Below are 25,631 nucleotides of genomic sequence, written 5' to 3' on the forward strand. Positions count from 1 at the left end.
ATAGACTATATTATTCACATGTGAATAATGCTGTATAATACTGTATTTATATTATTCACATGTGAATAATGCTGTATAATAGACTGTATTTATATTATTCACATGTGAATAATGCTGTATAATAGACTGTATTTATATTATTCACATGTTAATAATGCTGTATAATAGACTATATTATATTATTCACATGTGAATAATGCTGTATAATACTGTATTTATATTATTCACATGTGAATAATGCTGTATAATAGACTATTTATATTATTCACATGTGAATAATGCTGTATAATACTGTATTTATATTATTCACATGTGAATAATGCTGTATAATAGACTATTTATATTATTCACATGTGAATAATGCTGTATAAAAGACTGTATTTATATTATTCACATGTGAATAATGCTGTATAATAGACTGTATTTATATTATTCACATGTGAATAATGCTGTATAATAGACTATATTATTCACATGTGAATAATGCTGTATAATAGACTATATTATTCACATGTGAATAATGCTGTATAATAGACTATATTATTCACATGTGAATAATGCTGTATAATAGACTATATTATTCACATGTGAATAACGCTGTATAATACTGTATTTATATTATTCACATGTGAATAATGCTGTATAATAGACTGTATTTATATTATTCACATGTGAATAATGCTGTATAATAGACTATTTATATTATTCACATGTGAATAACGCTGTATAATACTGTATTTATATTATTCACATGTGAATAATGCTGTGTAATAGACTATATTATTCACATGTGAATAATGCTGTATAATACTGTATATTATTCACATGTGAATAATGCTGTGTAATAGACTATATTATTCACATGTGAATAATGCTGTATAATACTGTATTTATATTATTCACATGTGAATAATGCTGTATAATAGACTATTTATATTATTCACATGTGTATAACGCTGTATAATACTGCATTTATATTATTCACATGTGAATAATGCTGTATAAAAGACTGTATTTATATTATTCACATGTGAATAATGCTGTATAATAGACTGTATTTATATTATTCACATGTGAATAATGCTGTATAATAGACTATATTATTCACATGTGAATAATGCTGTATAATAGACTATATTATTCACATGTGAATAATGCTGTATAATAGACTATTATTCACATGTGAATAATGCTGTATAATAGACTATATTATTCACATGTGAATAATGCTGTATAATAGACTGTATTTATATTATTCACATGTGAATAATGCTGTATAATAGACTATTTATATTATTCACATGTGAATAACGCTGTATAATACTGTATTTATATTATTCACATGTGAATAATGCTGTGTAATAGACTATATTATTCACATGTGAGTAATACTGTATATTATTCACATGTGAATAATGCTGTGTAATAGACTATATTATTCACATGTGAATAATGCTGTATAATACTGTATTTATATTATTCATATGTGAATAATGCTGTATAATAGACTGTATTTATATTATTCACATGTGAATGATGCTGTATAATAGACTATGTTATTCAAATGTGAATAATGTTGTATAATAGACTGTATTTATATTATTCACATGTAAAAAACACTTAAGTGTTTATTGTGAGCGAACTGTGGTGCTGAATTTCCCCCAGGGATCAATAAAGTACTTTCTATTCTATTCTACAATGTAAATAGTCATGAAAATAAAGAACACCTGTTAAATGAGAAGGTGTGTCCAAACTTTTGGCCTGTACCGTACATTTACTATAAATCAAAGTGTGTGTTTGTGTGTACCTGGTTCTTGTTTGGATTTTCCATGAGCATACACTCTTTCATGCTGTAGGACACCACCGCATTACCCCCCAGGGCGGCTACGTGGGCTCGAACCATGGCAAACACCTCCGCTATGAAGGAATGCAGGAAGCCGCTGACGCCACCTTCCTGTGAAAGGAAATGATCTCTGAGTGCGACTCCAGCTCAACCTCATTTGTTGCCGCCGTACCTCTCGTAGCGACGTCGTCTCTCGAATGAAGAACATGTTGATGATGCCCAAGTATTTAATAATCCGCAGTCCCGGGAGGAAGGAAAGCGGCGTCATCTTCACCACGGTGACCGAACTTCCCCCAAAGGAGCAGCGGTTGGAGCGCAGCGAGCGGGAGCGACTCTCCGTCAGCGGACTGGAGCGTTCCAATGACGAGACTGAAGGTTGACGCAGAGAGGAGATGACAAACAGGTCATGGAAACACCGGAAGACCTCATGTGTGGTGGAAAACTCAACAAAAAAATGAGAATAAATGAGCACCAACATGATTGGTGTGTTTGCAATCATGTTGGTGTTTACTTGTGGATGTGACAGTCAGCCATCTCTGGTTGAGTGCGAGTACGTGTGGATATTCCACGTGCAGTCATGTGATGGTGTCGTCACCATGCCATGCATTACAGGCAAACAGACAAGACAGTTACACAGTGTCTGCAGACAGACACATGGACCTGGGCACAGCTGTGGACGTTTACATGTCACATCATCTTTGGACCTGTGAAGAAGACTCCAGGGATGGAGACGCACAGAGACTGCCACAGTAATACGAGCTGAGCTGGTAATATCACGCACTTCTTATGGATCTTAAAAGGTTCCCTATTATGCAAAATGGACTTTAATGATGTCACAGAAATAGGTTTCCCTGGAGCCAGTTTATGTAAAAGAAAATCTACCTCAATATACCCTATTTTTCGGATTATAAGTGGCAGTTTTTGCGACTTATACTCAGGAGCGACTTATGTGTGAAATAATGAACACATTAGCGTAAAATATCAAATAATTCACGTAAGAGACTAGACATATAAGATTTCATGGGATTTAGCGATTAGGAGTGACAGATAGTTTGGTAAACGTATAGCATGTTCTATATGTTATAGTTATTTGATTGACTCTTACCATAATATGTTATGTTAACATACCAGTTGGTTATTTATGCCTCATATAACGTACACTTATTCAGCCTGTTGTTCACTATTCTTTATTTATTAGGGCCCGCATGGCCCATTGCATAAGGACTCCCACAGGGAGTCCTTATGCAATGGGACATAAGGACCTATTGAATTTGTAAGGTTTTATTATTAGGGCCCGCATGGCCCATTGCATAAGGACTCCCTGTGGGAGTCCTTATGCAATGGGACATAAGGACCTATTGAATTTGTAAGGTTTTATTATTAGGGCCCGCATGGCCCATTGCATAAGGACTCCCACAGGGAGTCCTTATGCAATGGGACATAAGGACCTATTGAATTTGTAAGGTTTTATTATTAGGGCCCGCATGGCCCATTGCATAAGGACTCCCACAGGGAGTCCTTATGCAATGGGACATAAGGACCTATTGAATTTGTAAGGTTTTATTATTAGGGCCCGCATGGCCCATTGCATAAGGACTCCCACAGGGAGTCCTTATGCAATGGGACATAAGGACCTATTGAATTTGTAAGGTTTTAGTATTAGGGCCCGCATGGCCCATTGCATAAGGACTCCCACAGGGAGTCCTTATGCAATGGGACATAAGGACCTATTGAATTTGTAAGGTTTTATTATTAGGGCCCGCATGGCCCATTGCATAAGGACTCCCACAGGGAGTCCTTATGCAATGGGACATAAGCACCTATTGAATTTGTAAGGTTTTATTATTAGGGCCCGCATGGCCCATTGCATAAGGACTCCCACAGGGAGTCCTTATGCAATGGGACATAAGGACCCATTGAATTTGTAAGGTTTTATTATTATTCTTTCTTTTTTCTTCCGCCGCCTCTTTGAGCTGTAATGCTTCAAAACTCACCATATTTGACCCACACATCAGGACCTGCGAAAATGGCCTTTTAATAAAAAAACTGAACCCCAAAACTCAAAATTGCGCTCTAGCGCCCCCTAGGAAGAAGAAAAAACTACGCTGCCTGTAACTCCCACTAGGAAGGTCGGAGAGACATGAAACAAAAACCTCTATGTAGGTCTGACTTACACCTACCTTTCATAATTGTACATCCTCGGGCAAAAATCAACAGGAAGTTGGCAATTCCCCCTTCAAGACAAAAAAGTACTAAAAACAGTCACTTTTGCCTCTTTGAGCTGTAATTTGACCCCCTTAACATGCTTCAAAACTCACCGAACTGAACACACACATCAGGACTGGCAAAAATTGCGATCTAATAAAAAAACCTAACCCCAAATTTAAAAATTGCGCTCTAGAGCAATTTTTGAATAAAACGGAGAAAAAACTGCTCCTCGGAAGAAAAAAATGACAAAACTGCCTGTAACTCCCACCGGAAAGGTCGGAGAGACATGAAACAAAAACCTCTCCGTAGGTCTCACTTAGACCTACATTTCATAAATTGACAACCCCCAGCAAAAATCTACAGGAAGGTTGCTATTCCCCCTTCAACACAACATTTTTGTAAAAACCGGTCACCTTTCTTCAAACATTATCTCCTCTGAGGAGAGAGATTGAACCCTTCTGATTGAAAGTTGGCGAAAGAGTTTTGATACCTGCTCCGGTTTTGATTTTATGACCCTTCAAAGAGCCGCTGCGCTGATGCTGCTGTTTTTTCGAGAAGGCTGCTTAAAAGCAGGCAGCACCAACGTGCCCACACAATGCAGACAAGGTAGGTACACTAGACAAAAGTATTGGGACAATTCGGACTAAAAGTAGACAAAAGTATTGGGACACTTATGACTACCACTGGACAAAAGTATTGGGACACATAGCACGAAAACTGGACAAAAGTATTGGGACACATAGCACGAAAACTGGACAAAAGTATTGGGACACTTGGGACTACAACTTGACAAAAGTATTGGGACACTTATTACTATCACTGGACAAAAGTATTGGGACACTTATGATGAAAACTGGACAAAAGTATTGGGACACTTACACTGCACAAAAGTATTGGGACACTTAGGAATACCACTGCACAAAAGTATTGGGACACTTCACACTAAAAGTAGACTAAAGTATTGGGACACTTAGGACTACCACTGGACAAAAGTATTGGGACACTTACACTGGACAAAAGTATTGGGACACTTGGGACTAAAACTTGACAAAAGTATTGGGACACTTACACTGGACAAAAGTATTGGGACACTTGGGACTAAAACTTGACAAAAGTATTGGGACACTTAGGACTAGCACCTGCCAAATACGCGGGCCCGACCAATGCTGCTTGCAGCTTTAATTTTAAATTGCCTTTCAAATGTCTATTCTTGCTGTTGGCTTTTATCAAATACATTTCCCCAAAAAATGCCACTTATACTCCAGTGCGACTTATATATGTTTTTTTCCTTCTTTATTATGCATTTTCGGCCGGTGCGACTTATACTCCGGTGTGACTTATACTCCGAAAAATACGGTACTCAAAAGTTCGCTTAGTTACCAACCTGTCTTTTTGAAATCATGAAGAAAAAAACACTCCTTCCTCATGGACGTGATAGAACCTCTAACCCAGGGGTGCACACACTTTTTCAGTAGGCGAGCTACTTTACAATGTACCAAGTGGAGGGGATCTACCTCATTCATATATATCATTTATTTATGAAAGAGAGGTTTTTGTTAACAAGTTAAAGGTGTTTAATGACAATACAAGAATGTTTAACATTTGTTTCTTTCATGAAGACAAGAATATAAGTTGGTATGATTGTGATGACTTGCATTGATTGGAATGAGACAGTAGTGATAACACCCACATTTTCAAATGGAGGAGAAATAAAGTCCTCCTTTCTGTCCAACACCACATGAAAGTGCTTGCTTTTAAGCATCTTAGTAGTCCAGCTTTCATAATCGTTTTTATACACTTTACAAGAAATAAATTGGCGGCAAACTCCGTAGCTTGCTAGCTTTCTGAGACTCTTATTTGTTAGCGCAGGCAGGATGGAGCAGCGCTTTTATTGTGAAGACAGGAACTGTGCAGTCGGTCTTTAGAGTTTTGACGGCAGGTACGGCATGAGAGTCTGTTGGAATAAAAAGTGTTTCTAGCCTTCCTGTCGGTCATTTTTTCTTAATAATGATCTGGCAGCAGCCAGCGTCATCTCACAAGACCCTCGGGTGCCGTGAATGTCAATCAAGTGACCAAAGTGACGTCACTTATGATCGCTAATTTTTAGGACTATTTTTTGAATGCCTGGCTGGCGATCGACTGACACGCCCTCCGCCATCCACTGACACGCCCTCCGCCATCCACTGACACACCCTCCGCCATCCACTGACACACCCTCCGCCATCCACTGACACGCCCTCCGCCATCCACTGACACACCCTCCGCCATCCACTGACACACCCTCCGCCATCCACTGACACACCCTCCGCCATCCACTGACGCACCCTCCGCCATCCCCTGACGCACCCTCCGCCATCCACTGACGCACCCTCCGCCATCCACAGACGCACCCTCCGCCATCCACTGACGCACCCTCCGCCATCCACTGACGCACCCTCCGCCATCCCCTGACGCACCCTCCGCCATCCCGACACACCCTCCGCCATCCACTGACACACCCTCCGCCATCCACAGACGCACCCTCCGCCATCCACTGACGCACCCTCCGCCATCCCCTGACGCACCCTCCGCCATCCCCTGACGCACCCTCCGCCATCCACTGACGCACCCTCCGCCATCCACAGACACACCCTCCGCCATCCACTGACGCACCCTCCGCCATCCACTGACGCACCCTCCGCCATCCCCTGACGCACCCTCCGCCATCCCGACACACCCTCCGCCATCCACTGACACACCCTCCGCCATCCACAGACGCACCCTCCGCCATCCACTGACGCACCCTCCGCCATCCACTGACGCACCCTCCGCCATCCACTGACGCACCCTCCGCCATCCACTGACGCACCCTCCGCCATCCACTGACGCACCCTCCGCCATCCCCTGACGCACCCTCCGCCATCCCCTGACGCACCCTCCGCCATCCCCTGACGCACCCTCCGCCATCCACTGACGCACCCTCCGCCATCCACTGACAGAACCTCCGCCATCCACTGACAGAACCTCCGCCATCCACTGACAGAACCTCCGCCATCCACTGACACACCCGACGCCATCCACTGACACACCCTCCGCCATCCACTGACACACCCTCCGCCATCCACTGACACACCCTCCGCCATCCACTGAAACACCCTCCGCCATCCACTGACACACCCTCCGCCATCCCCTGACGCACCCTCCGCCATCCCGACACACCCTCCGCCATCCACTGACACACCCTCCGCCATCCACAGACGCACCCTCCGCCATCCACTGACGCACCCTCCGCCATCCACTGACGCACCCTCCGCCATCCCCTGACGCACCCTCCGCCATCCCCTGACGCACCCTCCGCCATCCACTGACACACCCTCCGCCATCCACTGACACACCCTCCGCCATCCACTGACACACCCTCCGCCATCCACAGACGCACCCTCCGCCATCCACTGACGCACCCTCCGCCATCCACTGACGCACCCTCCGCCATCCCCTGACGCACCCTCCGCCATCCCGACACACCCTCCGCCATCCACTGACGCACCCTCCGCCATCCACTGACGCACCCTCCGCCATCCACTGACGCACCCTCCGCCATCCACTGACGCACCCTCCGCCATCCACTGACGCACCCTCCGCCATCCACTGACGCACCCTCCGCCATCCACTGACGCACCCTCCGCCATCCCCTGACGCACCCTCCGCCATCCCCTGACGCACCCTCCGCCATCCCCTGACGCACCCTCCGCCATCCACTGACGCACCCTCCGCCATCCACTGACGCACCCTCCGCCATCCACTGACGCACCCTCCGCCATCCACTGACGCACCCTCCGCCATCCACTGACAGAACCTCCGCCATCCACTGACAGAACCTCCGCCATCCACTGACACACCCGACGCCATCCACTGACACACCCTCCGCCATCCACTGACACACCCTCCGCCATCCACTGACACACCCTCCGCCATCCACTGAAACACCCTCCGCCATCCACTGACACACCCTCCGCCATCCCCTGACACACCCTCCGCCATCCACTGACACACCCTCCGCCATCCACTGACACACCCTCCGCCATCCCCTGACACACCCTCCGCCATCCACTGACACACCCTCCGCCATCCACTGACACACCCTCCGCCATCCACTGACACACCCTCCGCCATCCACTGACACACCCTCCGCCATCCCCTGACACACCCTCCGCCATCCACCGACACACCCTCCGCCATCCACCGACACACCCTCCGCCATCCACCGACACACCCTCCGCCATCCACCGACACACCCTCCGCCATCCACCGACACACCCTCCGCCATCCACCGACACACCCTCCGCCATCCACCGACACACCCTCCGCCATCCACCGACACACCCTCCGCCATCCACCGACACAACCTCCGCCATCCACCGACACACCCTCCGCCATCCACCGACACACCCTCCGCCATCCACCGACACACCCTCCGCCATCCACCGACACACCCTCCGCCATCCACCGACACACCCTCCGCCATCCACCGACACACCCTCCGCCATCCACCGACACTCCCTCCGCCATCCACTGACACACCCTCCGCCATCCACTGACACACCCTCCGCCATCCACAGACACACCCTCCGCCATCCACTGACACACCCTCCGCCATCCCCTGACACACCCTCCGCCATCCACTGACACACCCTCCGCCATCCACTGACACACCCTCCGCCATCCACTGACACACCCTCCGCCATCCACTGACACACCCTCCGCCATCCCCTGACACACCCTCCGCCATCCACTGACACACCCTCCGCCATCGACCGACACACCCTCCGCCATCCACCGACACACCCTCCGCCATCCCCCGACACACCCTCCGCCATCCCCCGACACACACTGCGCCATCCCCCGACACACCCTCAGCCAGCCCCCGACACACCCTCCGCCATCCCCCGACACACCCTCCGCCATCCACCGACACACCCTCCGCCATCCACCGACACACCCTCCGCCATCCACCGACACACCCTCCGCCATCCCCCGACACACCCTCCGCCATCCACCGACACACCCTGCGCCATCCACCGACACACCCTCCGCCATCCCCCGACACACCCTCCGCCATCGACCGACACACCCTCCGCCATCCACCGACACACCCTCCGCCATCCACCGACACACCCTCCGCCATCCACCGACACACCCTGCGCCATCCACCGACACACCCTCCGCCATCCACCGACACACCCTCCGCCATCCACCGACACACCCTCCGCCATCCACCGACACACCCTCCGCCATCGACTGACACACCCTCCGCCATCCACTGACACACCCTCCGCCATCCACTGACAGAACCTCCGCCATCCACTGACACACCCTCCGCCATCCACTGACACACCCTCCGCCATCCACTGACACAACCTCCGCCATCCACTGACACACCCTCCGCCATCCACTGACACACCCTCCGCCATCCACTGACACACCCTCCGCCATCCACTGACACACCCTCCGCCATCCCTTGACACACCCTCCGCCATCGACTGACACACCCTCCGCCATCCACTGACACTCCCTCCGCCATCCACTGACACACCCTCCGCCATCCCGACACACCCTCCGCCATCCACCGACACACCCTCCGCCATCCCCCGACACACACTGCGCCATCCCCCGACACACCCTCAGCCATCCCCCGACACACCCTCCGCCATCCCCCGACACACCCTCCGCCATCCACCGACACACCCTCCGCCATCCACCGACACACCCTCCGCCATCCACCGACACACCCTCCGCCATCCACCGACACACCCTCCGCCATCCACCGACACACCCTCCGCCATCCACCGACACAACCTCCGCCATCCACCGACACACCCTCCGCCATCCACCGACACACCCTCCGCCATCCACCGACACACCCTCCGCCATCCACCGACACACCCTCCGCCATCCACCGACACACCCTCCGCCATCCACCGACACAACCTCCGCCATCCACTGACACACCCTCCGCCATCCCTTGACACACCCTCCGCCATCGACTGACACACCCTCCGCCATCCACTGACACTCCCTCCGCCATCCACTGACACACCCTCCGCCATCCCCTGACACACCCTCCGCCATCCACAGACACACCCTCCGCCATCCCCTGACACACCCTCCGCCATCCACTGACACACCCTCCGCCATCCACTGACACACCCTCCGCCATCCCGACACACCCTCCGCCATCCACCGACACACCCTCCGCCATCCCCCGACACACACTGCGCCATCCCCCGACACACCCTCAGCCATCCCCCGACACACCCTCCGCCATCCCCCGACACACCCTCCGCCATCCCCCGACACTCCCTCCGCCATCCACTGACACACCCTCCGCCATCCCGACACACCCTCCGCCATCCACCGACACACCCTCCGCCATCCCCCGACACACACTGCGCCATCCCCCGACACACCCTCAGCCATCCCCCGACACACCCTCCGCCATCCCCCGACACACCCTCCGCCATCCCCCGACACACCCTCCGCCATCCCCCGACACACCCTCAGCCATCCCCCGACACACCCTCCGCCATCCCCCGACACACCCTCCGCCATCCACCGACACACCCTCCGCCATCCACCGACACACCCTCCGCCATCCACCGACACACCCTCCGCCATCCACCGACACACCCTCCGCCATCCACCGACACAACCTCCGCCATCCACCGACACACCCTCCGCCATCCACCGACACACCCTCCGCCATCCACCGACACACCCTCCGCCATCCACCGACACACCCTCCGCCATCCACCGACACACCCTCCGCCATCCACTGACACAACCTCCGCCATCCACTGACACACCCTCCGCCATCCCTTGACACACCCTCCGCCATCGACTGACACACCCTCCGCCATCCACTGACACTCCCTCCGCCATCCACTGACACACCCTCCGCCATCCCCTGACACACCCTCCGCCATCCACAGACACACCCTCCGCCATCCCCTGACACACCCTCCGCCATCCACTGACACACCCTCCGCCATCCACTGACACACCCTCCGCCATCCCCTGACACACCCTCCGCCATCCACTGACACACCCTCCGCCATCCACTGACACACCCTCCGCCATCGACTGACACACCCTCCGCCATCCACTGACACACCCTCCGCCATCCACTGACACACCCTCCGCCATCCCCTGACACACCCTCCGCCATCCACTGACACACCCTCCGCCATCCACTGACACACCCTCCGCCATCCCCTGACACACCCTCCGCCATCCACTGACACACCCTCCGCCATCCCCTGACACACCCTCCGCCATCCCCTGACACACCCTCCGCCATCCACTGACACACCCTCCGCCATCCACTGACACACCCTCCGCCATCCACTGACACACCCTCCGCCATCCACTAGCTTGTGATCGACGTAATGGGCACCCCTGCTCTAACCCATTCCTTGCTAGACGAGCCTGCCAAAAGTATACAGTATGTCCACTACCTAACGGACCAGCTTTGTAATCAAGACATAAAAAAAAAAAAAACAGGCTTTGCTACACATCCTAAAATGAAGCCTGCAGCTCTGCAGACTGTCAGTTAGTCCGCTACAGACGTGTAAGCTGAGTGAGTGTCTTACTGTCCCACTCTTTTACGTTGGACAAGTGCAGAGTCAAAGTGTAAATGTAAAAATCAAGTGAATTGTATTTATATAGCGCTTTTCTCTCGAGACTCAAAGCGCTTAACATAGTGAAACCCATGTTCTACATCTTCAAGCTGTATTTAAAGCAGTGTAGGTAGAACTGGGTGCAACGACACAACGGCAGTGACTGGGATGGCGGATGCGGGCATCGAACCTGGAACCCTCAAGTTGCTGGCAGGGCCATTCTACAGAGCGAGCCCTAAAAAGTTGATGAAGTGCACAACAGCAATTATTGGACTATGTCAGAGACAAACACAGCTCATCAGCAATAAAGCTGCAGAAACAAAATGTGTTCCCAGTAGGACTTAGTAAGAGCGCTTTCACTTATTTCCAGTATCAAGGCTAGATTTGGGCTAATACACTTTAACTGCGCCTTTGAGACTCAATTAAAATTAAAGCTGCAAGCAGCATTGGTCGGGCCCGGGTATTTGGCAGGTGCTAGTCCTAAGTGTCCCAATACTTTTGTCTACTTTTAGTCTGAAGTGTCCCAAGACTTTTGTCTAGTGTACCTACCTTGTCTGCATTGTGTGGGCACGTTGGTGCTTCCTGCTTTTAAGCAGCCATCTTAAAAAAACAGCAGCGCAGCAGCATCAGCGGGTCTTTGAAGGGTCATAAAATCAAAACCGGAGCAGGTATTAAAACGCTGTTCTGTTATTTTATACACAAGGGTTTAATCTCTCTCCTGAGTTAGTTTGAAGCCGAAACAACAAACGCGCTCAGAGGAGACCGGTTTTTACAAAAAAATTTGTTTTGAAGGGGGAATAGCAAACTTCCTGTTGATTTTTGCTGGGAGTTGTCAATTTATGAAATGTAGGTCTAAGTGAGACCTACATTGAAGTTTTTGTTTCATGTCTCTCCGACCTTCCCAGGGAGAGTTACAGGCAGTTTTGTCAGTTTTTTCATCCGAGGAGCAGTTTTTTGTGCGTTTCATTAAAAAATTGCGCTAGAGCACAATTTTGAGATTTGGGGTTAGGTTTTTTATTAGATCACAATTTTTGCCAGTCCTGATGTGTGTGTTCAGTTCGGTGAGTTTTGAAGCATGTTAAGGGGGTCAAATTACAGCTCAAAGAGGCAAAAGTGACTGTTTTTAGTACTTTTTTGTCTTGAAGGGGGAAGTGCCAACTTCCTGTTGATTTTTGCCCGAGAATATACTATTATGAAATCTAGGTCTAAGTCAGACCTACATAGAGGTTTTTGTTTCATGTCTCTCCGACCTTCCTAGTGGGAGTTACAGGCAGTCTAGTTTGTTTTTTGTTTTTCCGTAGGGGGCGCTAGAGCGCAATTTTGAGTTTTGTGGTTCGGTTTTTTAAAAAAAAAGGCAATTTTTGCAGGTCCTGATGTGTGGGTCAAATATGGTGAGTTTTGAAGCATGGGTCAAATTACAGTTTAAAGTGGCGGCGGAAGAATAAAGAATAATAAAACCTTACAAATTCAATAGGTCCTTATGTCCCATTGCATAAGGACTCCCTTATTTTCAAATCTGCATCTGAAGTTTATAGGATTTAGTTAAAGTTAAAGTACCAATTATTATCACACACACACACTAGGTGTGGTGAAATTTGTCCTCTGCATTTGACCCATCACCCTTGTTCACCCCCTGGGAGGTGAGGGGAGCAGTGAGCAGCAGCGGTGGCTGCGCCCGGGAATCATTTTTGGTGATTTAACCCCCAATTCCAACCCTTGATGCTGAGTGCCGAGCAGGGAGGTAATGGCTCCCATTTTTATGGTCTTTGGTATGACTCGGCCGGGGTTTGAACTCACGACCTACCCATCTCAGGGTGGACACTCTAACCACTAGGCCACTAAGTAGGTTCATTTAAGAAAACAATGTGTGTGGAGTAGAGATGCGCGGATAGGCAATTATTTCATCCGCAACCGCATCAGAAAGTCGTCAACCATCCGCAATCCACCCGATGTAACATTTGATCAGAACCGCACCCGCCCGTTGTTATATATCTAATATAGACGATGCAAAGCATTAGGGAGGTTATAAAGCTTTTGCCTGTTAAAGAAAGGAGACTGATCCAATGCAGCACAGACATTCGCGTGCCACGCTGTCACGACCCAGACGCACACCAGTGCGCAATCATATGGGAGCCGCGCTGAGCGCACCTCCAAGCGCGTCTCGCTGCCGGCGACGGCCGGGTATGGGCCCGACGCTCCAGCGCCATCCATTTTCAGGGCTAGTTGATTCGGCAGGTGGGTTGTTACACACTCCTTAGCGGGTTCCGACTTCCATGGCCACCGTCCTGCTGTCTATATCAACCAGGGTGAGCCCCACCCCTTTCGTGAGCGCACTGCGCGCGGAGTGACCCCTGTTACGCGCCCCCGGCAACAGGGGTGGAGGGCAGGTAAGCTGCGCGGGCGGAGCGCGCGGAGTGACCCCTGTTACGTACGAGCCCCCGGCCACAGGGGTGGCGGGCAGGTAAGCTGCTTACCTGCTGCGCGTGACGCCGGCCGCGGCGAAGGCGGACGAGGCGGGGTGTCGGTGCGGTGGGCGCGGTGGTGACCCTGGACGTGCGTCGGGCCCTTCTCGCGGATCGCCTCAGCTACGGCTCCCGGTGGGGCCCTCTCGGGGGAAAGGGCCTCGGTCCCGGACCCCGGCGAGGCGTCCCTTCTCCGCTCCGTAAAAGTGTCCATCTCTTTTTTTTTTTTTCTTCTGTTGTGGCATATGCTGCAGGTGCCTGCTCGTTTTTCGTATGTGGGTAACAACATTTAACTATGTATATATATTTACCAATTGGTTTAACTGCCACCCGCCTGAATCTATTTAAAATCTAATTTTTTTTTATTTCAACCGCCGGACCCGACCCGACCCGCGGATAAAATCTAATTTTTTTAAATTTCATCCGCCCGATCCGCGGATAATCCGCGGACTCCGCGGTTGTGCCCGCAAACCGCGCATCTCTAGTGTGGAGACAATCTCTCCCTTCAGTTAAAAGGTGCTGTTTGTAGCGGATAGATGTCCCGCCTTCTTCCCGAGTCTGACAGTGTAAGCTCCGCCCCTTTAATACACATGCAACTGAAGGACAGCGTTATGTTACAAAAGCAATGTTTGGAAAAGCGTATGATCTCACTCAGCAGTTCAACAGCAATATACAACCATAGCATCTGTCTTTAAATACATCTTTTACAGTATGTCAGTGTTTTTCAAACTTTTTTGAGCCAAGGCACATTTACAGAGGCACACCACCAGCAGAAAAGGTTAAAAAAATGAAACTCCACCAGGTTGTCGTGCCTTATTTTGAGTTTGTTGTTGTTTCCTGTGTGTAGTGCTTTAGTTCCTGTCTTGCGCTGTTATTTTGGTGACTTTTCCTGTTTTGTTGGTGTTCGTCTGTAGCAGCTTCACGCCTTCCTTTGAGTTCTATTGCCCGCACCTGCTTTGTTTTTGCAATCAAGACTATTGAAGTTGTGCTATCCTTCTTTGTGGGGACACTGTTGATTATCATGTCATGTACAGATGTACTTTGTGGACGCCGTCTGCTGCTCCACGCGCTGCAAGTTTTTGCTGTCGTCCAGCATTCTGTTTTTGTTGACTTTGTAGCCAGTTCAGTTTTACTTTTGTTTTACATAGCCATCCCTATGCTTCAGTGCCTTTTCCTAGCGGGACTTGCCTTTTGTTCATTTTTGGTTTAAGCGTTACATACCTTTTTACCTGCACGCTGTCTCCCGCTGTGCTCTGTATGTTGGGATCACAACAAACCATCTTCGACGCGTTCCGACTCCTACAAAGCAATGAACTACCTGCTGCCACCTACTGATATGGAGTAATACAAGATTACCCTGCCAAGCTCTACACCAGGGGTGCTCACACTTTTTCTGCAGGCGAGCTACTTTTCAATTGGTCAAGTCGTGGGGATCTACCTCATTCATATATATAATTTATATTTACTTATTTATGAAATACATGTTTTTGTTAACAAGTTAAAGGTGTTTAATGATAATGCAAGCATGTTTAACACATATAGTTAATATTGTTAAAAAATTAAAGGTGTTTAATGATAATACAAGTATGTTTAATACATATAGTTAATATTGTTAACAAGTTAAAGGTGTTTAAAGATAATGCAAGCATGTTTAACACATATAGTTAATACTGTTAACAAGTTAAAGGTGTTTAATGATAATACAAGCATGTTTAACACAGTTAATATTGTTAAAAAAATAAAGGTGTTTAATGATAATGCAAGCATGTTTAACACATATAGTTAATAAGTTAAAGGTGTTTAAAGATAATACAAGCATGTTTAACACATATAGATTCCTTTCTTTCATGAAGTTCATAAGTTGGTGTATTACCTGATTGTGATGACTTGCATTGATTGGAATCAGACAGTGGTGCTGATAAGGTCCGCATTTTCGAATGGAGGAGAAAAAAAGTCCTCCTTTCTGTCCAATACCACATGAAAGTGGTTGGTTTTTGGCATCTAATTTGTCCAGCTTCCGTACTCCTTTGTATACACTTTACAAGAAATACATTGTCGGCAAACTCCGTAGCTTGCTAGCTTGTGCACGCCAGCTTTCTGAGACTCTTATTTTGGTAGCGCAACTGTGCAACTGTGCAGTCGGTCTTTGGAGTTTTGACGACAGGTACGGCGCCAGAGTCTGTTGAAATAAAGTGTTTCTCGCCTTCCAGTCGGTAATTTTAATGAGCTGGCAGCGGCCAGCGTCATCTCAGAAGACCCTCGGGTGCCGTGAATGTCAATCAAGTGACGAAAGTGACGTCATAGTGAAGATTTATGATCGCTCATTTTTAGGACTATTTTTTTAATGCCTGGCTGGTGATCGACTGACACACCCTCCGAGATCGACCGGTAGCTCGCGATCGACGTAATGAGCACCCCTGCTCTACACAGCACAGGCACCAGACAACGGCACATTATTATGATTATTGATTTGCAAAAAGTATTTTTTTGGACCAATTAGGTGAAGTTGCATAATATCTCACGGCACACTAGTGGTTGAAAATCACAGTTTTATGTAAATGTACACGCAAAAAAAGCAGTGATTGACAGCCACAAATGCCAGTCTTTTTACTGCGCCAAACTGAAACTTTTACTTTTTTTTTTAAACAAAGTTTAACTTCTAATCATGAGAAATCTGAAAAAGTATTTTTTTTAAATCTGTTGTCTCAAACTGCACCTTTAATTTTACACATTAAAACAATCCTGAAGTCAAACTGCTTATTGGAAGAATCCCTTTGAGGGCTTTAAAATGTTCACACTATAGTAAAGGAACGATGGATTTTATTACTGATACTGCGCCACCCAGCCGCATGCATAAAGCATAAAGGGATCTATGACTGCTTGTGTGTGAGAGGATTGTGTGTGTGTGTTATTGTGTTCTGTATCATGACCAGCAGAGGGTGCTAGAGACTGTGTCCTCCTACTTGTCTTAACTGATCCTCGTCTTATGGTGTGAGCTTTCAGCCTAAGCAGCTCTATCCAGGTGCTGCATCTGTCTGCAAAGGAACCGTAATCAACGGAGGCAGCTGGAGAGAACACAAACACACACACACGCACACACACACGCACCCACACACATACACGCAGCCCACACCCAGACAACAAGGAAAAAAACAACACAAAAACAAACAGAAGAACAGAAAAAGAACAACAGTGGATGAAGTCTGGAGCGGTGTGGGATATCTCTGTCCGAGACACAAGGATGACAATTGGGGAAAAATAGGGAGGCGTACTCTAGTCGCAGAGGTCAGGTAGGGGGGAGGGTACATGTGTAGGAGGGGGGGCTTACCTCTGGATGACACAGCAGTACTCCCTGAGACACCTGTAGGCATACATTAAAGTCTGCTTTTACATTTGGTTTTATAATCAGTAGGGGTGTAACGGTACACAAAAATTTTGGTTCGGTACGTACCTCGGTTTAGAGGTCACGGTTCGGTTCATTTTCGGTACAGTAAGAAAACAACAAAATATACATTTTTGGGTTATTTATTTACCAAATTTGCAAAAATCTTCCACCAAAAATACTTTTCTTAGTGTAATATTTGATGTGAAGTAATGGGAACCTTGGATAGGTCAATAATTCATAATAACATTGATTTTGATTCAATATTATGTTTTTTATATATCTGCTTTTTGCAGATGTGGTCCTGATGGCTTCATCTGGCCAAGATCTTCAGCTCTCACTGGATCGGTTCGCAGCCGAGTGTGAAGCGACTGGGATGAGAATCAGCACCTCCAAGTCCGAGTCCATGGTTCTCGCCCGGAAAAGGGTGGAGTGCCATCTCCGGGTTGGGGAGGAGACCCTGCCCCAAGTGGAGGAGTTCAAGTACCTCGGAGTCTTGTTCACGAGTGGGGGAAGAGTGGATCGTGAGATCGACAGGCGGATCGGTGCGGCATCTTCAGTAATGCGGACGCTGTATCGATCCGTTGTGGTGAAGAAGGAGCTGAGCCGGAAGGCAAAGCTCTCAATTTACCGGTCGATCTACGTTCCCATCCTCACCTATGGTCATGAGCTTTGGGTTATGACCGAAAGGACAAGATCACGGGTACAGGCGGCCCAAATGAGTTTCCTCCGGCGGGTGGCGGGGCTCTCCCTTAGAGATAGGGTGAGAAGCTCTGTCATCCGGGGGGAGCTCAAAGTAAAGCCGCTGCTCCTCCACATCGAGAGGAGCCAGATGAGGTGGTTCGGGCATCTGGTCAGGATGCCACCCGATCGCCTCCCTCGGGAGGTGTTTAGGGCACGTCCGACCGGTAGGAGGCCACGGGGAAGACCCAGGACACGTTGGGAAGACTATGTCTCCCGGCTGGCCTGGGAACGCCTCGGGATCCCCCGGGAGGAGCTGGACGAAGTGGCTGGGGAGAGGGAAGTCTGGGCTTCCCTGCTTAGGCTGCTGCCCCCGCGACCCGACCTCGGATAAGCGGAAGAAGATGGATGGATGGATGGATGGATTATGTTTTGAGCAATGACAGTTTGAAAGAAAAAAAAAAAACAGCTTTGTTTTATTAGTCAACATTGCAACTTTTTCTAAATGACATTTAACCTTTAAGCTTTTTTATTTCACTTTCGTTATGTGTTTGTTTATTTTAATAGTATTTTTAGAATGTGCCGTGGGCCTTTAAAACATTAGCTGCGGGCTGCAAATGGCCTCCGGTGCACACTTTTGACACCATTGCTATGATAATAAAACATTAAATGTGATAAATCTATGGATAAAAAGCAGAGCCTGGGAACGCATGCGCGTTTATCATAACTCTCTCTCTCTCTCTGTCTCTGCCCCTCCCTCACCAATGCAGCTGCGCGCACAATTTGTTTTGTTTTTAACCCCTTCTTAACCCTGAACGTACAGTGGGGCAAAAAAGTATTTAGTCAGCCACCAATTGTGCAAGTTCTCCCACTTAAAATAATGACAGAAGTCTGTAATTTTCATCATAGGTACACTTCAACTGTGAGAGACAGAATGTGAAAAAAAAATCCAGGAATTCACATTGTAGGATTTTTAAAGAATTTATTTGTAAATTATGGTAGAAAATAAGTATTTGGTCAATAACAAAAATTCAACTCAATACTTTGTAATATAACCTTTGTTGGCAATAACAGAGGTCAAACGATTACTATAGGTCTTTACCAGGTTTGCACACACAGTAGCTGGTATTTTGGCCCATTCCTCCATGCAGATCTTCTCGAGAGCAATGATGTTTAGGGGCTGACGCCGAGCAACACGGACTTTCAACTCCCTCCACAGATTTTCTATGGGGTTGAGGTCTGGAGACTGGCTAGGCCACTCCAGGACTTTCAAATGCTTCTTACGGAGTCACTCCTTCGTTGCCCGGGCGGTGTGTTTGGGATCATTGTCATGCTGGAAGACCCAGCCACGTTTCATCTTCAAAGCTCTCACTGATGGAAGGAGGTTTTGGCTCAAAGTCTCACGATACATGGCCCCATTCATTCTTTCCTAAACACGGATCAGTCGGCCTGTCCCCTTAGCAGAAAAACAGCCCCAAAGCATGATGTTTCCACCCCCATGCTTCACAGTCGGTATGGTGTTCTTGGGATGCAACTCAGTATTCTTCTTCCTCCAAACACGACGAGTTGAGTTTATACCAAAAAGGTCTATTTTGGTTTCATCTGACCACATGACATTCTCCCAATCCTCTGCTGTATCATCCATGTGCTCTCTGGCAAACTTCAGACGGGCCTGGACATGCACTGGCTTAAGCAGGGGGACACGTCTGGCACTGCAGGATTTGATTCCCTGTCGGCGTAGTGTGTTACTGATGGTAACCTTTGTTACTTTGATCCCAGCTCCCTGCAGGTCATTCACCAGGTCCCCCCGTGTGGTTCTGGGATTTTTGCTCACCGTTCTCATGATCATTTTGACCCCACGGGATGAGATCTTGCGTGGAGCCCCAGATCGAGGGAGATTATCAGTGGTCTTGTATGTCTTCCATTTTCTGATAATTGCTCCCACAGTTGATTTTTTCACACCAAGCTGCTTGCCTATTGTAGATTCACTCTTCACAGTCTGGTGCAGGTCTACAATTCTTTTCCTGGTGTCCTTCGACAGCTCTTTGGTCTTGGCCATAGTGGAGTTTGGAGTCTGACTGTTTGAGGCTGTGGACAGGTGTCTTTTATACAGATAACCAGTTCAAACAGGTGCCATTAATACAGGTAACGAGTGGAGGACAGAAGAGCTTCTTAAAGAAGAAGTTACAGGTCTGTGAGAGCCAGAGATCTTCCTTGTTTGAAGCGACCAAATACTTATTTTCCACCATAATTTACAAATAAATTCTTAAAAATTCCTACAATGTGAATTCCTGGATTTTTTTTTCACATTCTGTCTCTCACAGTTGAAGTGTACCTATGATGAAAATTACAGACCTCTGTCATCATTTTGTGGGAGAACTTGCACAATCGGTGGCTGACTAAATACTTTTTTGCCCCACTGTACATCGAAAATACACGCAACCCTAACTCAAAATGCCGGACATTTGAGGCATTTAAGAAACTCCGCCCTGACAGCTCCGCAAAAGAGGACATGTCCGGTGAAAAGAGGACGTATGGTCAGTCTATCCTAGCCCGTTAGCTGCTAGTATGCCGTGTGTTGTGCCTCGGTGTGCATTGTTTACACAACGTGCGTTACGCTACTTAATATGTCCGTGTGGAAACTCGTTCGGTACACCTCCGAACCGAACCGGAACCCCCGTACCGAAACGGCTCAATACAAATACACGTACCGTTACACCCCCTAACAATCAGACATTGGTTCTAAAACTAAAACAGCTCTGTGTGTCCGTCAAATAACTAAAGATCCAAACAAACACGATCACACTCTGCCAACTGACATCACTAAGGATTTACCTTCCGATTGCACAATAACCAGCTGATTTTGGCAGAGTTTTGCAGCTGGAGTGAGTAAAGAGACTGTACCTGAGGTGTTAGTGGAGGAGACTGGCAACACCTGTTACTTAAACAGGGGACTTCAATTAACCCTACCTGAGATTTTGGATGGCGCCTGAATGTTAGCGGATGGGGAATCGGCGCAGAGCTCCAGCGGGAACTGCAGCTGCTCCTCAGTCTCACCGGACACTGAAAAACACACCCGTCATTACTCAAACATGTGCTTCAACAAAAAGCTTTTTCTTGTCTTAGCGTGGAGCTGAAATATTAATGGTTTGTACATCCATTTTTCCTCAGCTACTACAAATTTGCTACCACTGAATTAACATGTTTGTAGATGTCAAAGTCTCAAAATTCACCCAAAAATGTTTGACTGTTCTAAATGTAAACACCATGAGTGAGGCATGTACAAAATGACAGCATCTAAAGTCGCACAAAGAAAATCATCTGTAATTTGACACCTCGGCTCAGTGAGTTTGCTTTCCTTTGGCAGATTTGTGTTTTTCCCGGATGCCACTAATGGTACTAAACAGCAGTGTTTTTCAACCACTGTGCCGTAAGATAAAGTCTGGTGTGCCGTGGGAGATTATCTAATTTCACCTATTTGGGTTAAAAATATTTTTTGCAAACCAGTAATTATAATCTGCAAATTATGTGTTGTTGTTGAGTGTCGGTGCTGTCGAGAGCTCGGCAGAGTAACCGTGTAATACTCTTCCATATCAGTAGGTGGCAGCAGGTAGCTAATTGCTTCGTAGATGTCGGAAACAGCGGGAGGCAGGGTGAAGGTAAAAAGGCGTCTAATGCTTAAACCATAAATAAACAAAAGGTGAGTGCCCCTAAGAAAAGGCATTGAAGCTTAGGGAAGGCTATGCTAAACAAAACTAAAACTGAACTGGCTGCAAAGTAAACAAAAACAGAATGCTGGACGACAGCAAAGACTTACCGTATTTTCCGCACTATTAGCCGCACCTAAAAACCACAAATTTACTCAAAAGCTGACAGTGCGGCTTATAACCCGGTGCGCTTTATATATGGATTAATATTAAGATTCATTTTCATAAAGTTTCGGTCTCGCAACTACGGTAAACAGCCGCCATCTTTTTTCCCCGTAGAAGAGGAAGTGCTTCTTCTTCTACGCAAGCAACCGCCAAGGTAAGCACCCGCCCCCATAGAACAGGAAGCGCTTCTTCTTCTACTGTAAGCAACCACCCGCCCCCGTAGAAGAAGAAGAAGCGCGCGGATATTACGTTTCATTTCCTTTGTGTGTTTACATCTGTAAAGACCACAAAATGGCTCCTACTAAGCGACAGGTTTCCGGTTCATGAAAAGACGCAATCTCTCCATCCGCACACGGACTACTATTTCACAGCAACTGCCTAAAGACTTTCAAGAAAAGCTGGCTACTTTCCGTGCATATTGTAAAAACAAGATAGCTGAAAAAAAGATCCGGCCAGAGAACATTATCAACATGGACGAGGTTCCACTGACTTTTGATATTCCTGTGAACCGCACTGTGGATACAACGGGAGCACGTACGGTGAATATTCGCACCACAGGGAATGAGAAGTCATCCTTCACTGTGGTTCTAGCTTGCCATGCTAATGGCCAGAAACTTCCACCCATGGTGATATTCAAAAGGAAGACCTTGCCAAAAGAGACCTTTCCAGCCGGCGTCATCATAAAAGCTAACTCGAAGGGATGGCTGGATGAAGAAAAGATGAGCGAGTGGTTAAGGTAAGTTTACGCGAAGAGGCCGGGTGGCTTTTTTCACGCAGCTCCGTCCATGTTGATATACGACTCCATGCGCGCCCACATCACGCTGGTTTTTAATATATTATTAAAGTTTGACTGACCTATCTGACTGTTTTTTTGACATTCCTTTAGCGCAGTTAGATGCGGCTTATAACACGGGGCGGCTTATAGGTGGACAAAGTTTTGAAATATGCCGTTCATTGAAGGCGCGGCTTATAACCCAGGGCGCCTTATGGTGCGGAAAATACGGTACTGTGGAGCAAAGACGGCGTTCACAAAGTACATCTGAACATGACATGACAATCAACAATGTCCCCACGAAGAAGGATAAACACAACTGAAATATTCTTGATTGCTAAAACAAAGTAGATGTGGGAAATATCACTCAAAAGGAAGACATGGAACTGCTACGGGAAAATACCAACAAAAGAGAAAAAGCCACTAAAATAGTAAAACACTACACACAAGAAAACAGCAAAAAAGTCCAAATAAGTCAGGGTGATGTGACAGGTGGTGACGGTACACCTACTTTGAGACAAGAGCTATAGTGATGCATGCTTGGTTATGCTTTAAAGTCATATCCAACAATTGCGACAATGACTTTTTACTGTCAACTGAGTTAAAATTTGTAATGATTTCTGCTGGTGGTGTGCCTCCGGATTTTTTCAACGCAAAAAATGTGCCTCGGCTCAAAAACACTGCTAAACAGGACCTAACTTCTTTTTACACTTTTTCCTTCAAATACAAGTACAGTTCATAAGTGATCATTTAAATGTTGGTTGTTTCCTATGTGAATAACGGTTTTAAAATATGAACAAATAGAATGTTTAACCATTGCCCTTATTGAATTGTATTCCAATGAATGTATATTTCGGAGGCCCTCAAAATATACTTACGCTCTGTCTGATTTGAAAGCGTATGAAATATGTTGAATAGATATACGCTAGAGATGCGCGGTTTGCGGACACAACCGCAGAGTCCGCGGATTATCCGCGGATCGGGCGGTTGAAAAAAAAAAAAATTAGATTTTATCCGCGGGTCGGGTCGGGCCGTTGAAATAAAAAAAAATTAGATTTTAAATAGATTCAGGCGGGTGGCAGTTAAACCAATTGGGAAATATATATACATAGTTAAATGTTGTTACCCACATACGAAAAACGAGCAGGCACCTGCTGCATATGCCACTACAGAAGAAAAAAAAAGAGATGGACACTTTTACGGAGCGGAGAAGGGACGCCTCGCCGGGGTCCGGGACCGAGGCCCCTTCCCCCGAGAGGGCCCCACCGGGAGCCATAGCTGAGGCGATTCCGCGAGAAGGGCCCGACGCACGTCCAGGGTCACCACCACGCCCACCGCTCCGACACCCCGCCTCGTCCGCCTTCGCCGCGGCCGGCGTCGCGCGCAGCAGGTAAGCAGCTTACCTGCCCGCCACCCCCGTGGCCGGGGGCTCGTAACAGGGGTCACTCCGCGCGCTCCGCCCGCGCAGCTTACCTGCCCGCCACCCCTGTTGCCGGGGGCGCGTAACAGGGGTCACTCCGCGCGCAGTGCGCTCACGAAAGGGGTGGGGCTCACCCTGGTTGATATAGACAGCAGGACGGTGGCCATGGAAGTCGGAACCCGCTAAGGAGTGTGTAACAACCCACCTGCCGAATCAACTAGCCCTGAAAATGGATGGCGCTGGAGCGTCGGGCCCATACCCGGCCGTCGCCGGCAGCGAGACGCGCTTGGAGGTGCGCTCAGCGCGGCTCCCATATGATTGCGCACTGGTGTGCGTCTGGGCCGTGACAGCGTGGCACGCGAATGTCTGTGCTGCATTGGATCAGTCTCCTTTCTTTAACAGGCAAAAGCTTTATAACCTCACTGATGCCTTGCATCGTCGATATTAGATATATAACAATGGGCGGGTGCGGTTCTGATTAAATGTTAGATCGGGTGGATGGCGGATGGTTGACGACTTTCTGATGCGGTTGCTGATGAAATAATTGCCTATCCGCGCATCTCTAATATACGTGGACCACTAAGAAAACACTATTTGATTGTAATATTGGACAGACAGCGTTACGTTTTCTTCAGGAACCTAAATGACCTTTTACTTCCACTGATCACTTCCAAGTACTAACCTTTGGCGATGGGCTTTTCTGCAGTCTTCTCCTGGATCTGGTCCGTGTCAAATGTCATGGCAACCGCCGTCACGGCAACCTGGGAGGCAGAGGAGCAGCGCGGTGAGGGCTCGCGGAGGAGAGAAAAGACATGAAGCGAGGAACACGCCGAGGACGCTTACCTGTATAAGTTCTTCTTCGGGTACCGCCACAGTGAAGTTGAGATGACAAATACAGCAGGGGATCATAGAGCGCAACTTGAAGTAAAAACTCTGAAATAAACACAGCAAATGAGTGCAGAAGGCAAATATCAGTATAAGAGTTGCACCTTGTTGTACTTACCTTCAGCAGGTTCTCACACAGGTCAGTGAAAATCTTGTTCAAGCCTTGATTGGTGAGATTGGCATGACTCAACCTTAAGACTCTCACTGATGTAAACATCTAAGAAACAGCAACAGAAACGCTCTCTTATTCAGAACAATACAAGAAGAATTTAGTATTTACAAAGATAACGCTTTAATTGACAGTCATAAATACAGTGCTGTACGTATTTGTCAAATAATATGTTTATTATAGCAGTTAATAATCCATCCATTTTCTACCGCTTGTCCCTTTCGGGGTCAAGAGGGGTGCTGGAGCCTATCTCAGCTGCATTCGGGCGGAAGGCGGTGTACA

The 25,631-nt window shown here is 47.8% G+C and overlaps 1 protein-coding gene across 15 annotated transcripts in view; it reads right to left on the reverse strand.

Moving 5' to 3' along the window:
- c2cd5 (C2 calcium dependent domain containing 5) overlaps window positions 1-25,631 on the reverse strand; it is a 110,909-nt gene that overhangs the window by 5,877 nt on the left and 79,401 nt on the right. For 14 of the 15 annotated variants that reach the window (XM_061969417.2, XM_061969408.2, XM_061969418.2 and 11 more), the window contains 8 exons: window positions 25,299-25,397; window positions 25,139-25,228; window positions 24,978-25,056; window positions 21,202-21,294; window positions 17,497-17,529; window positions 17,132-17,233; window positions 2,016-2,212; window positions 1,808-1,954 (listed from right to left, as the gene is read on the reverse strand). In XM_061969417.2, the coding sequence (XP_061825401.1) occupies window positions 1,808-1,954; window positions 2,016-2,212; window positions 17,132-17,233; window positions 17,497-17,529; window positions 21,202-21,294; window positions 24,978-25,056; window positions 25,139-25,228; window positions 25,299-25,397 (840 nt within the window). The remainder of the gene's footprint in view (window positions 1-1,807; window positions 1,955-2,015; window positions 2,213-17,131; window positions 17,234-17,496; window positions 17,530-21,201; window positions 21,295-24,977; window positions 25,057-25,138; window positions 25,229-25,298; window positions 25,398-25,631) is intronic. The other variant, XM_061969422.2, reaches the window with a different exon arrangement.

This window comes from Nerophis lumbriciformis, linkage group LG10 (assembly GCF_033978685.3).
Source record: "Nerophis lumbriciformis linkage group LG10, RoL_Nlum_v2.1, whole genome shotgun sequence".
Taxonomy (NCBI): domain Eukaryota; kingdom Metazoa; phylum Chordata; class Actinopteri; order Syngnathiformes; family Syngnathidae; genus Nerophis; species Nerophis lumbriciformis.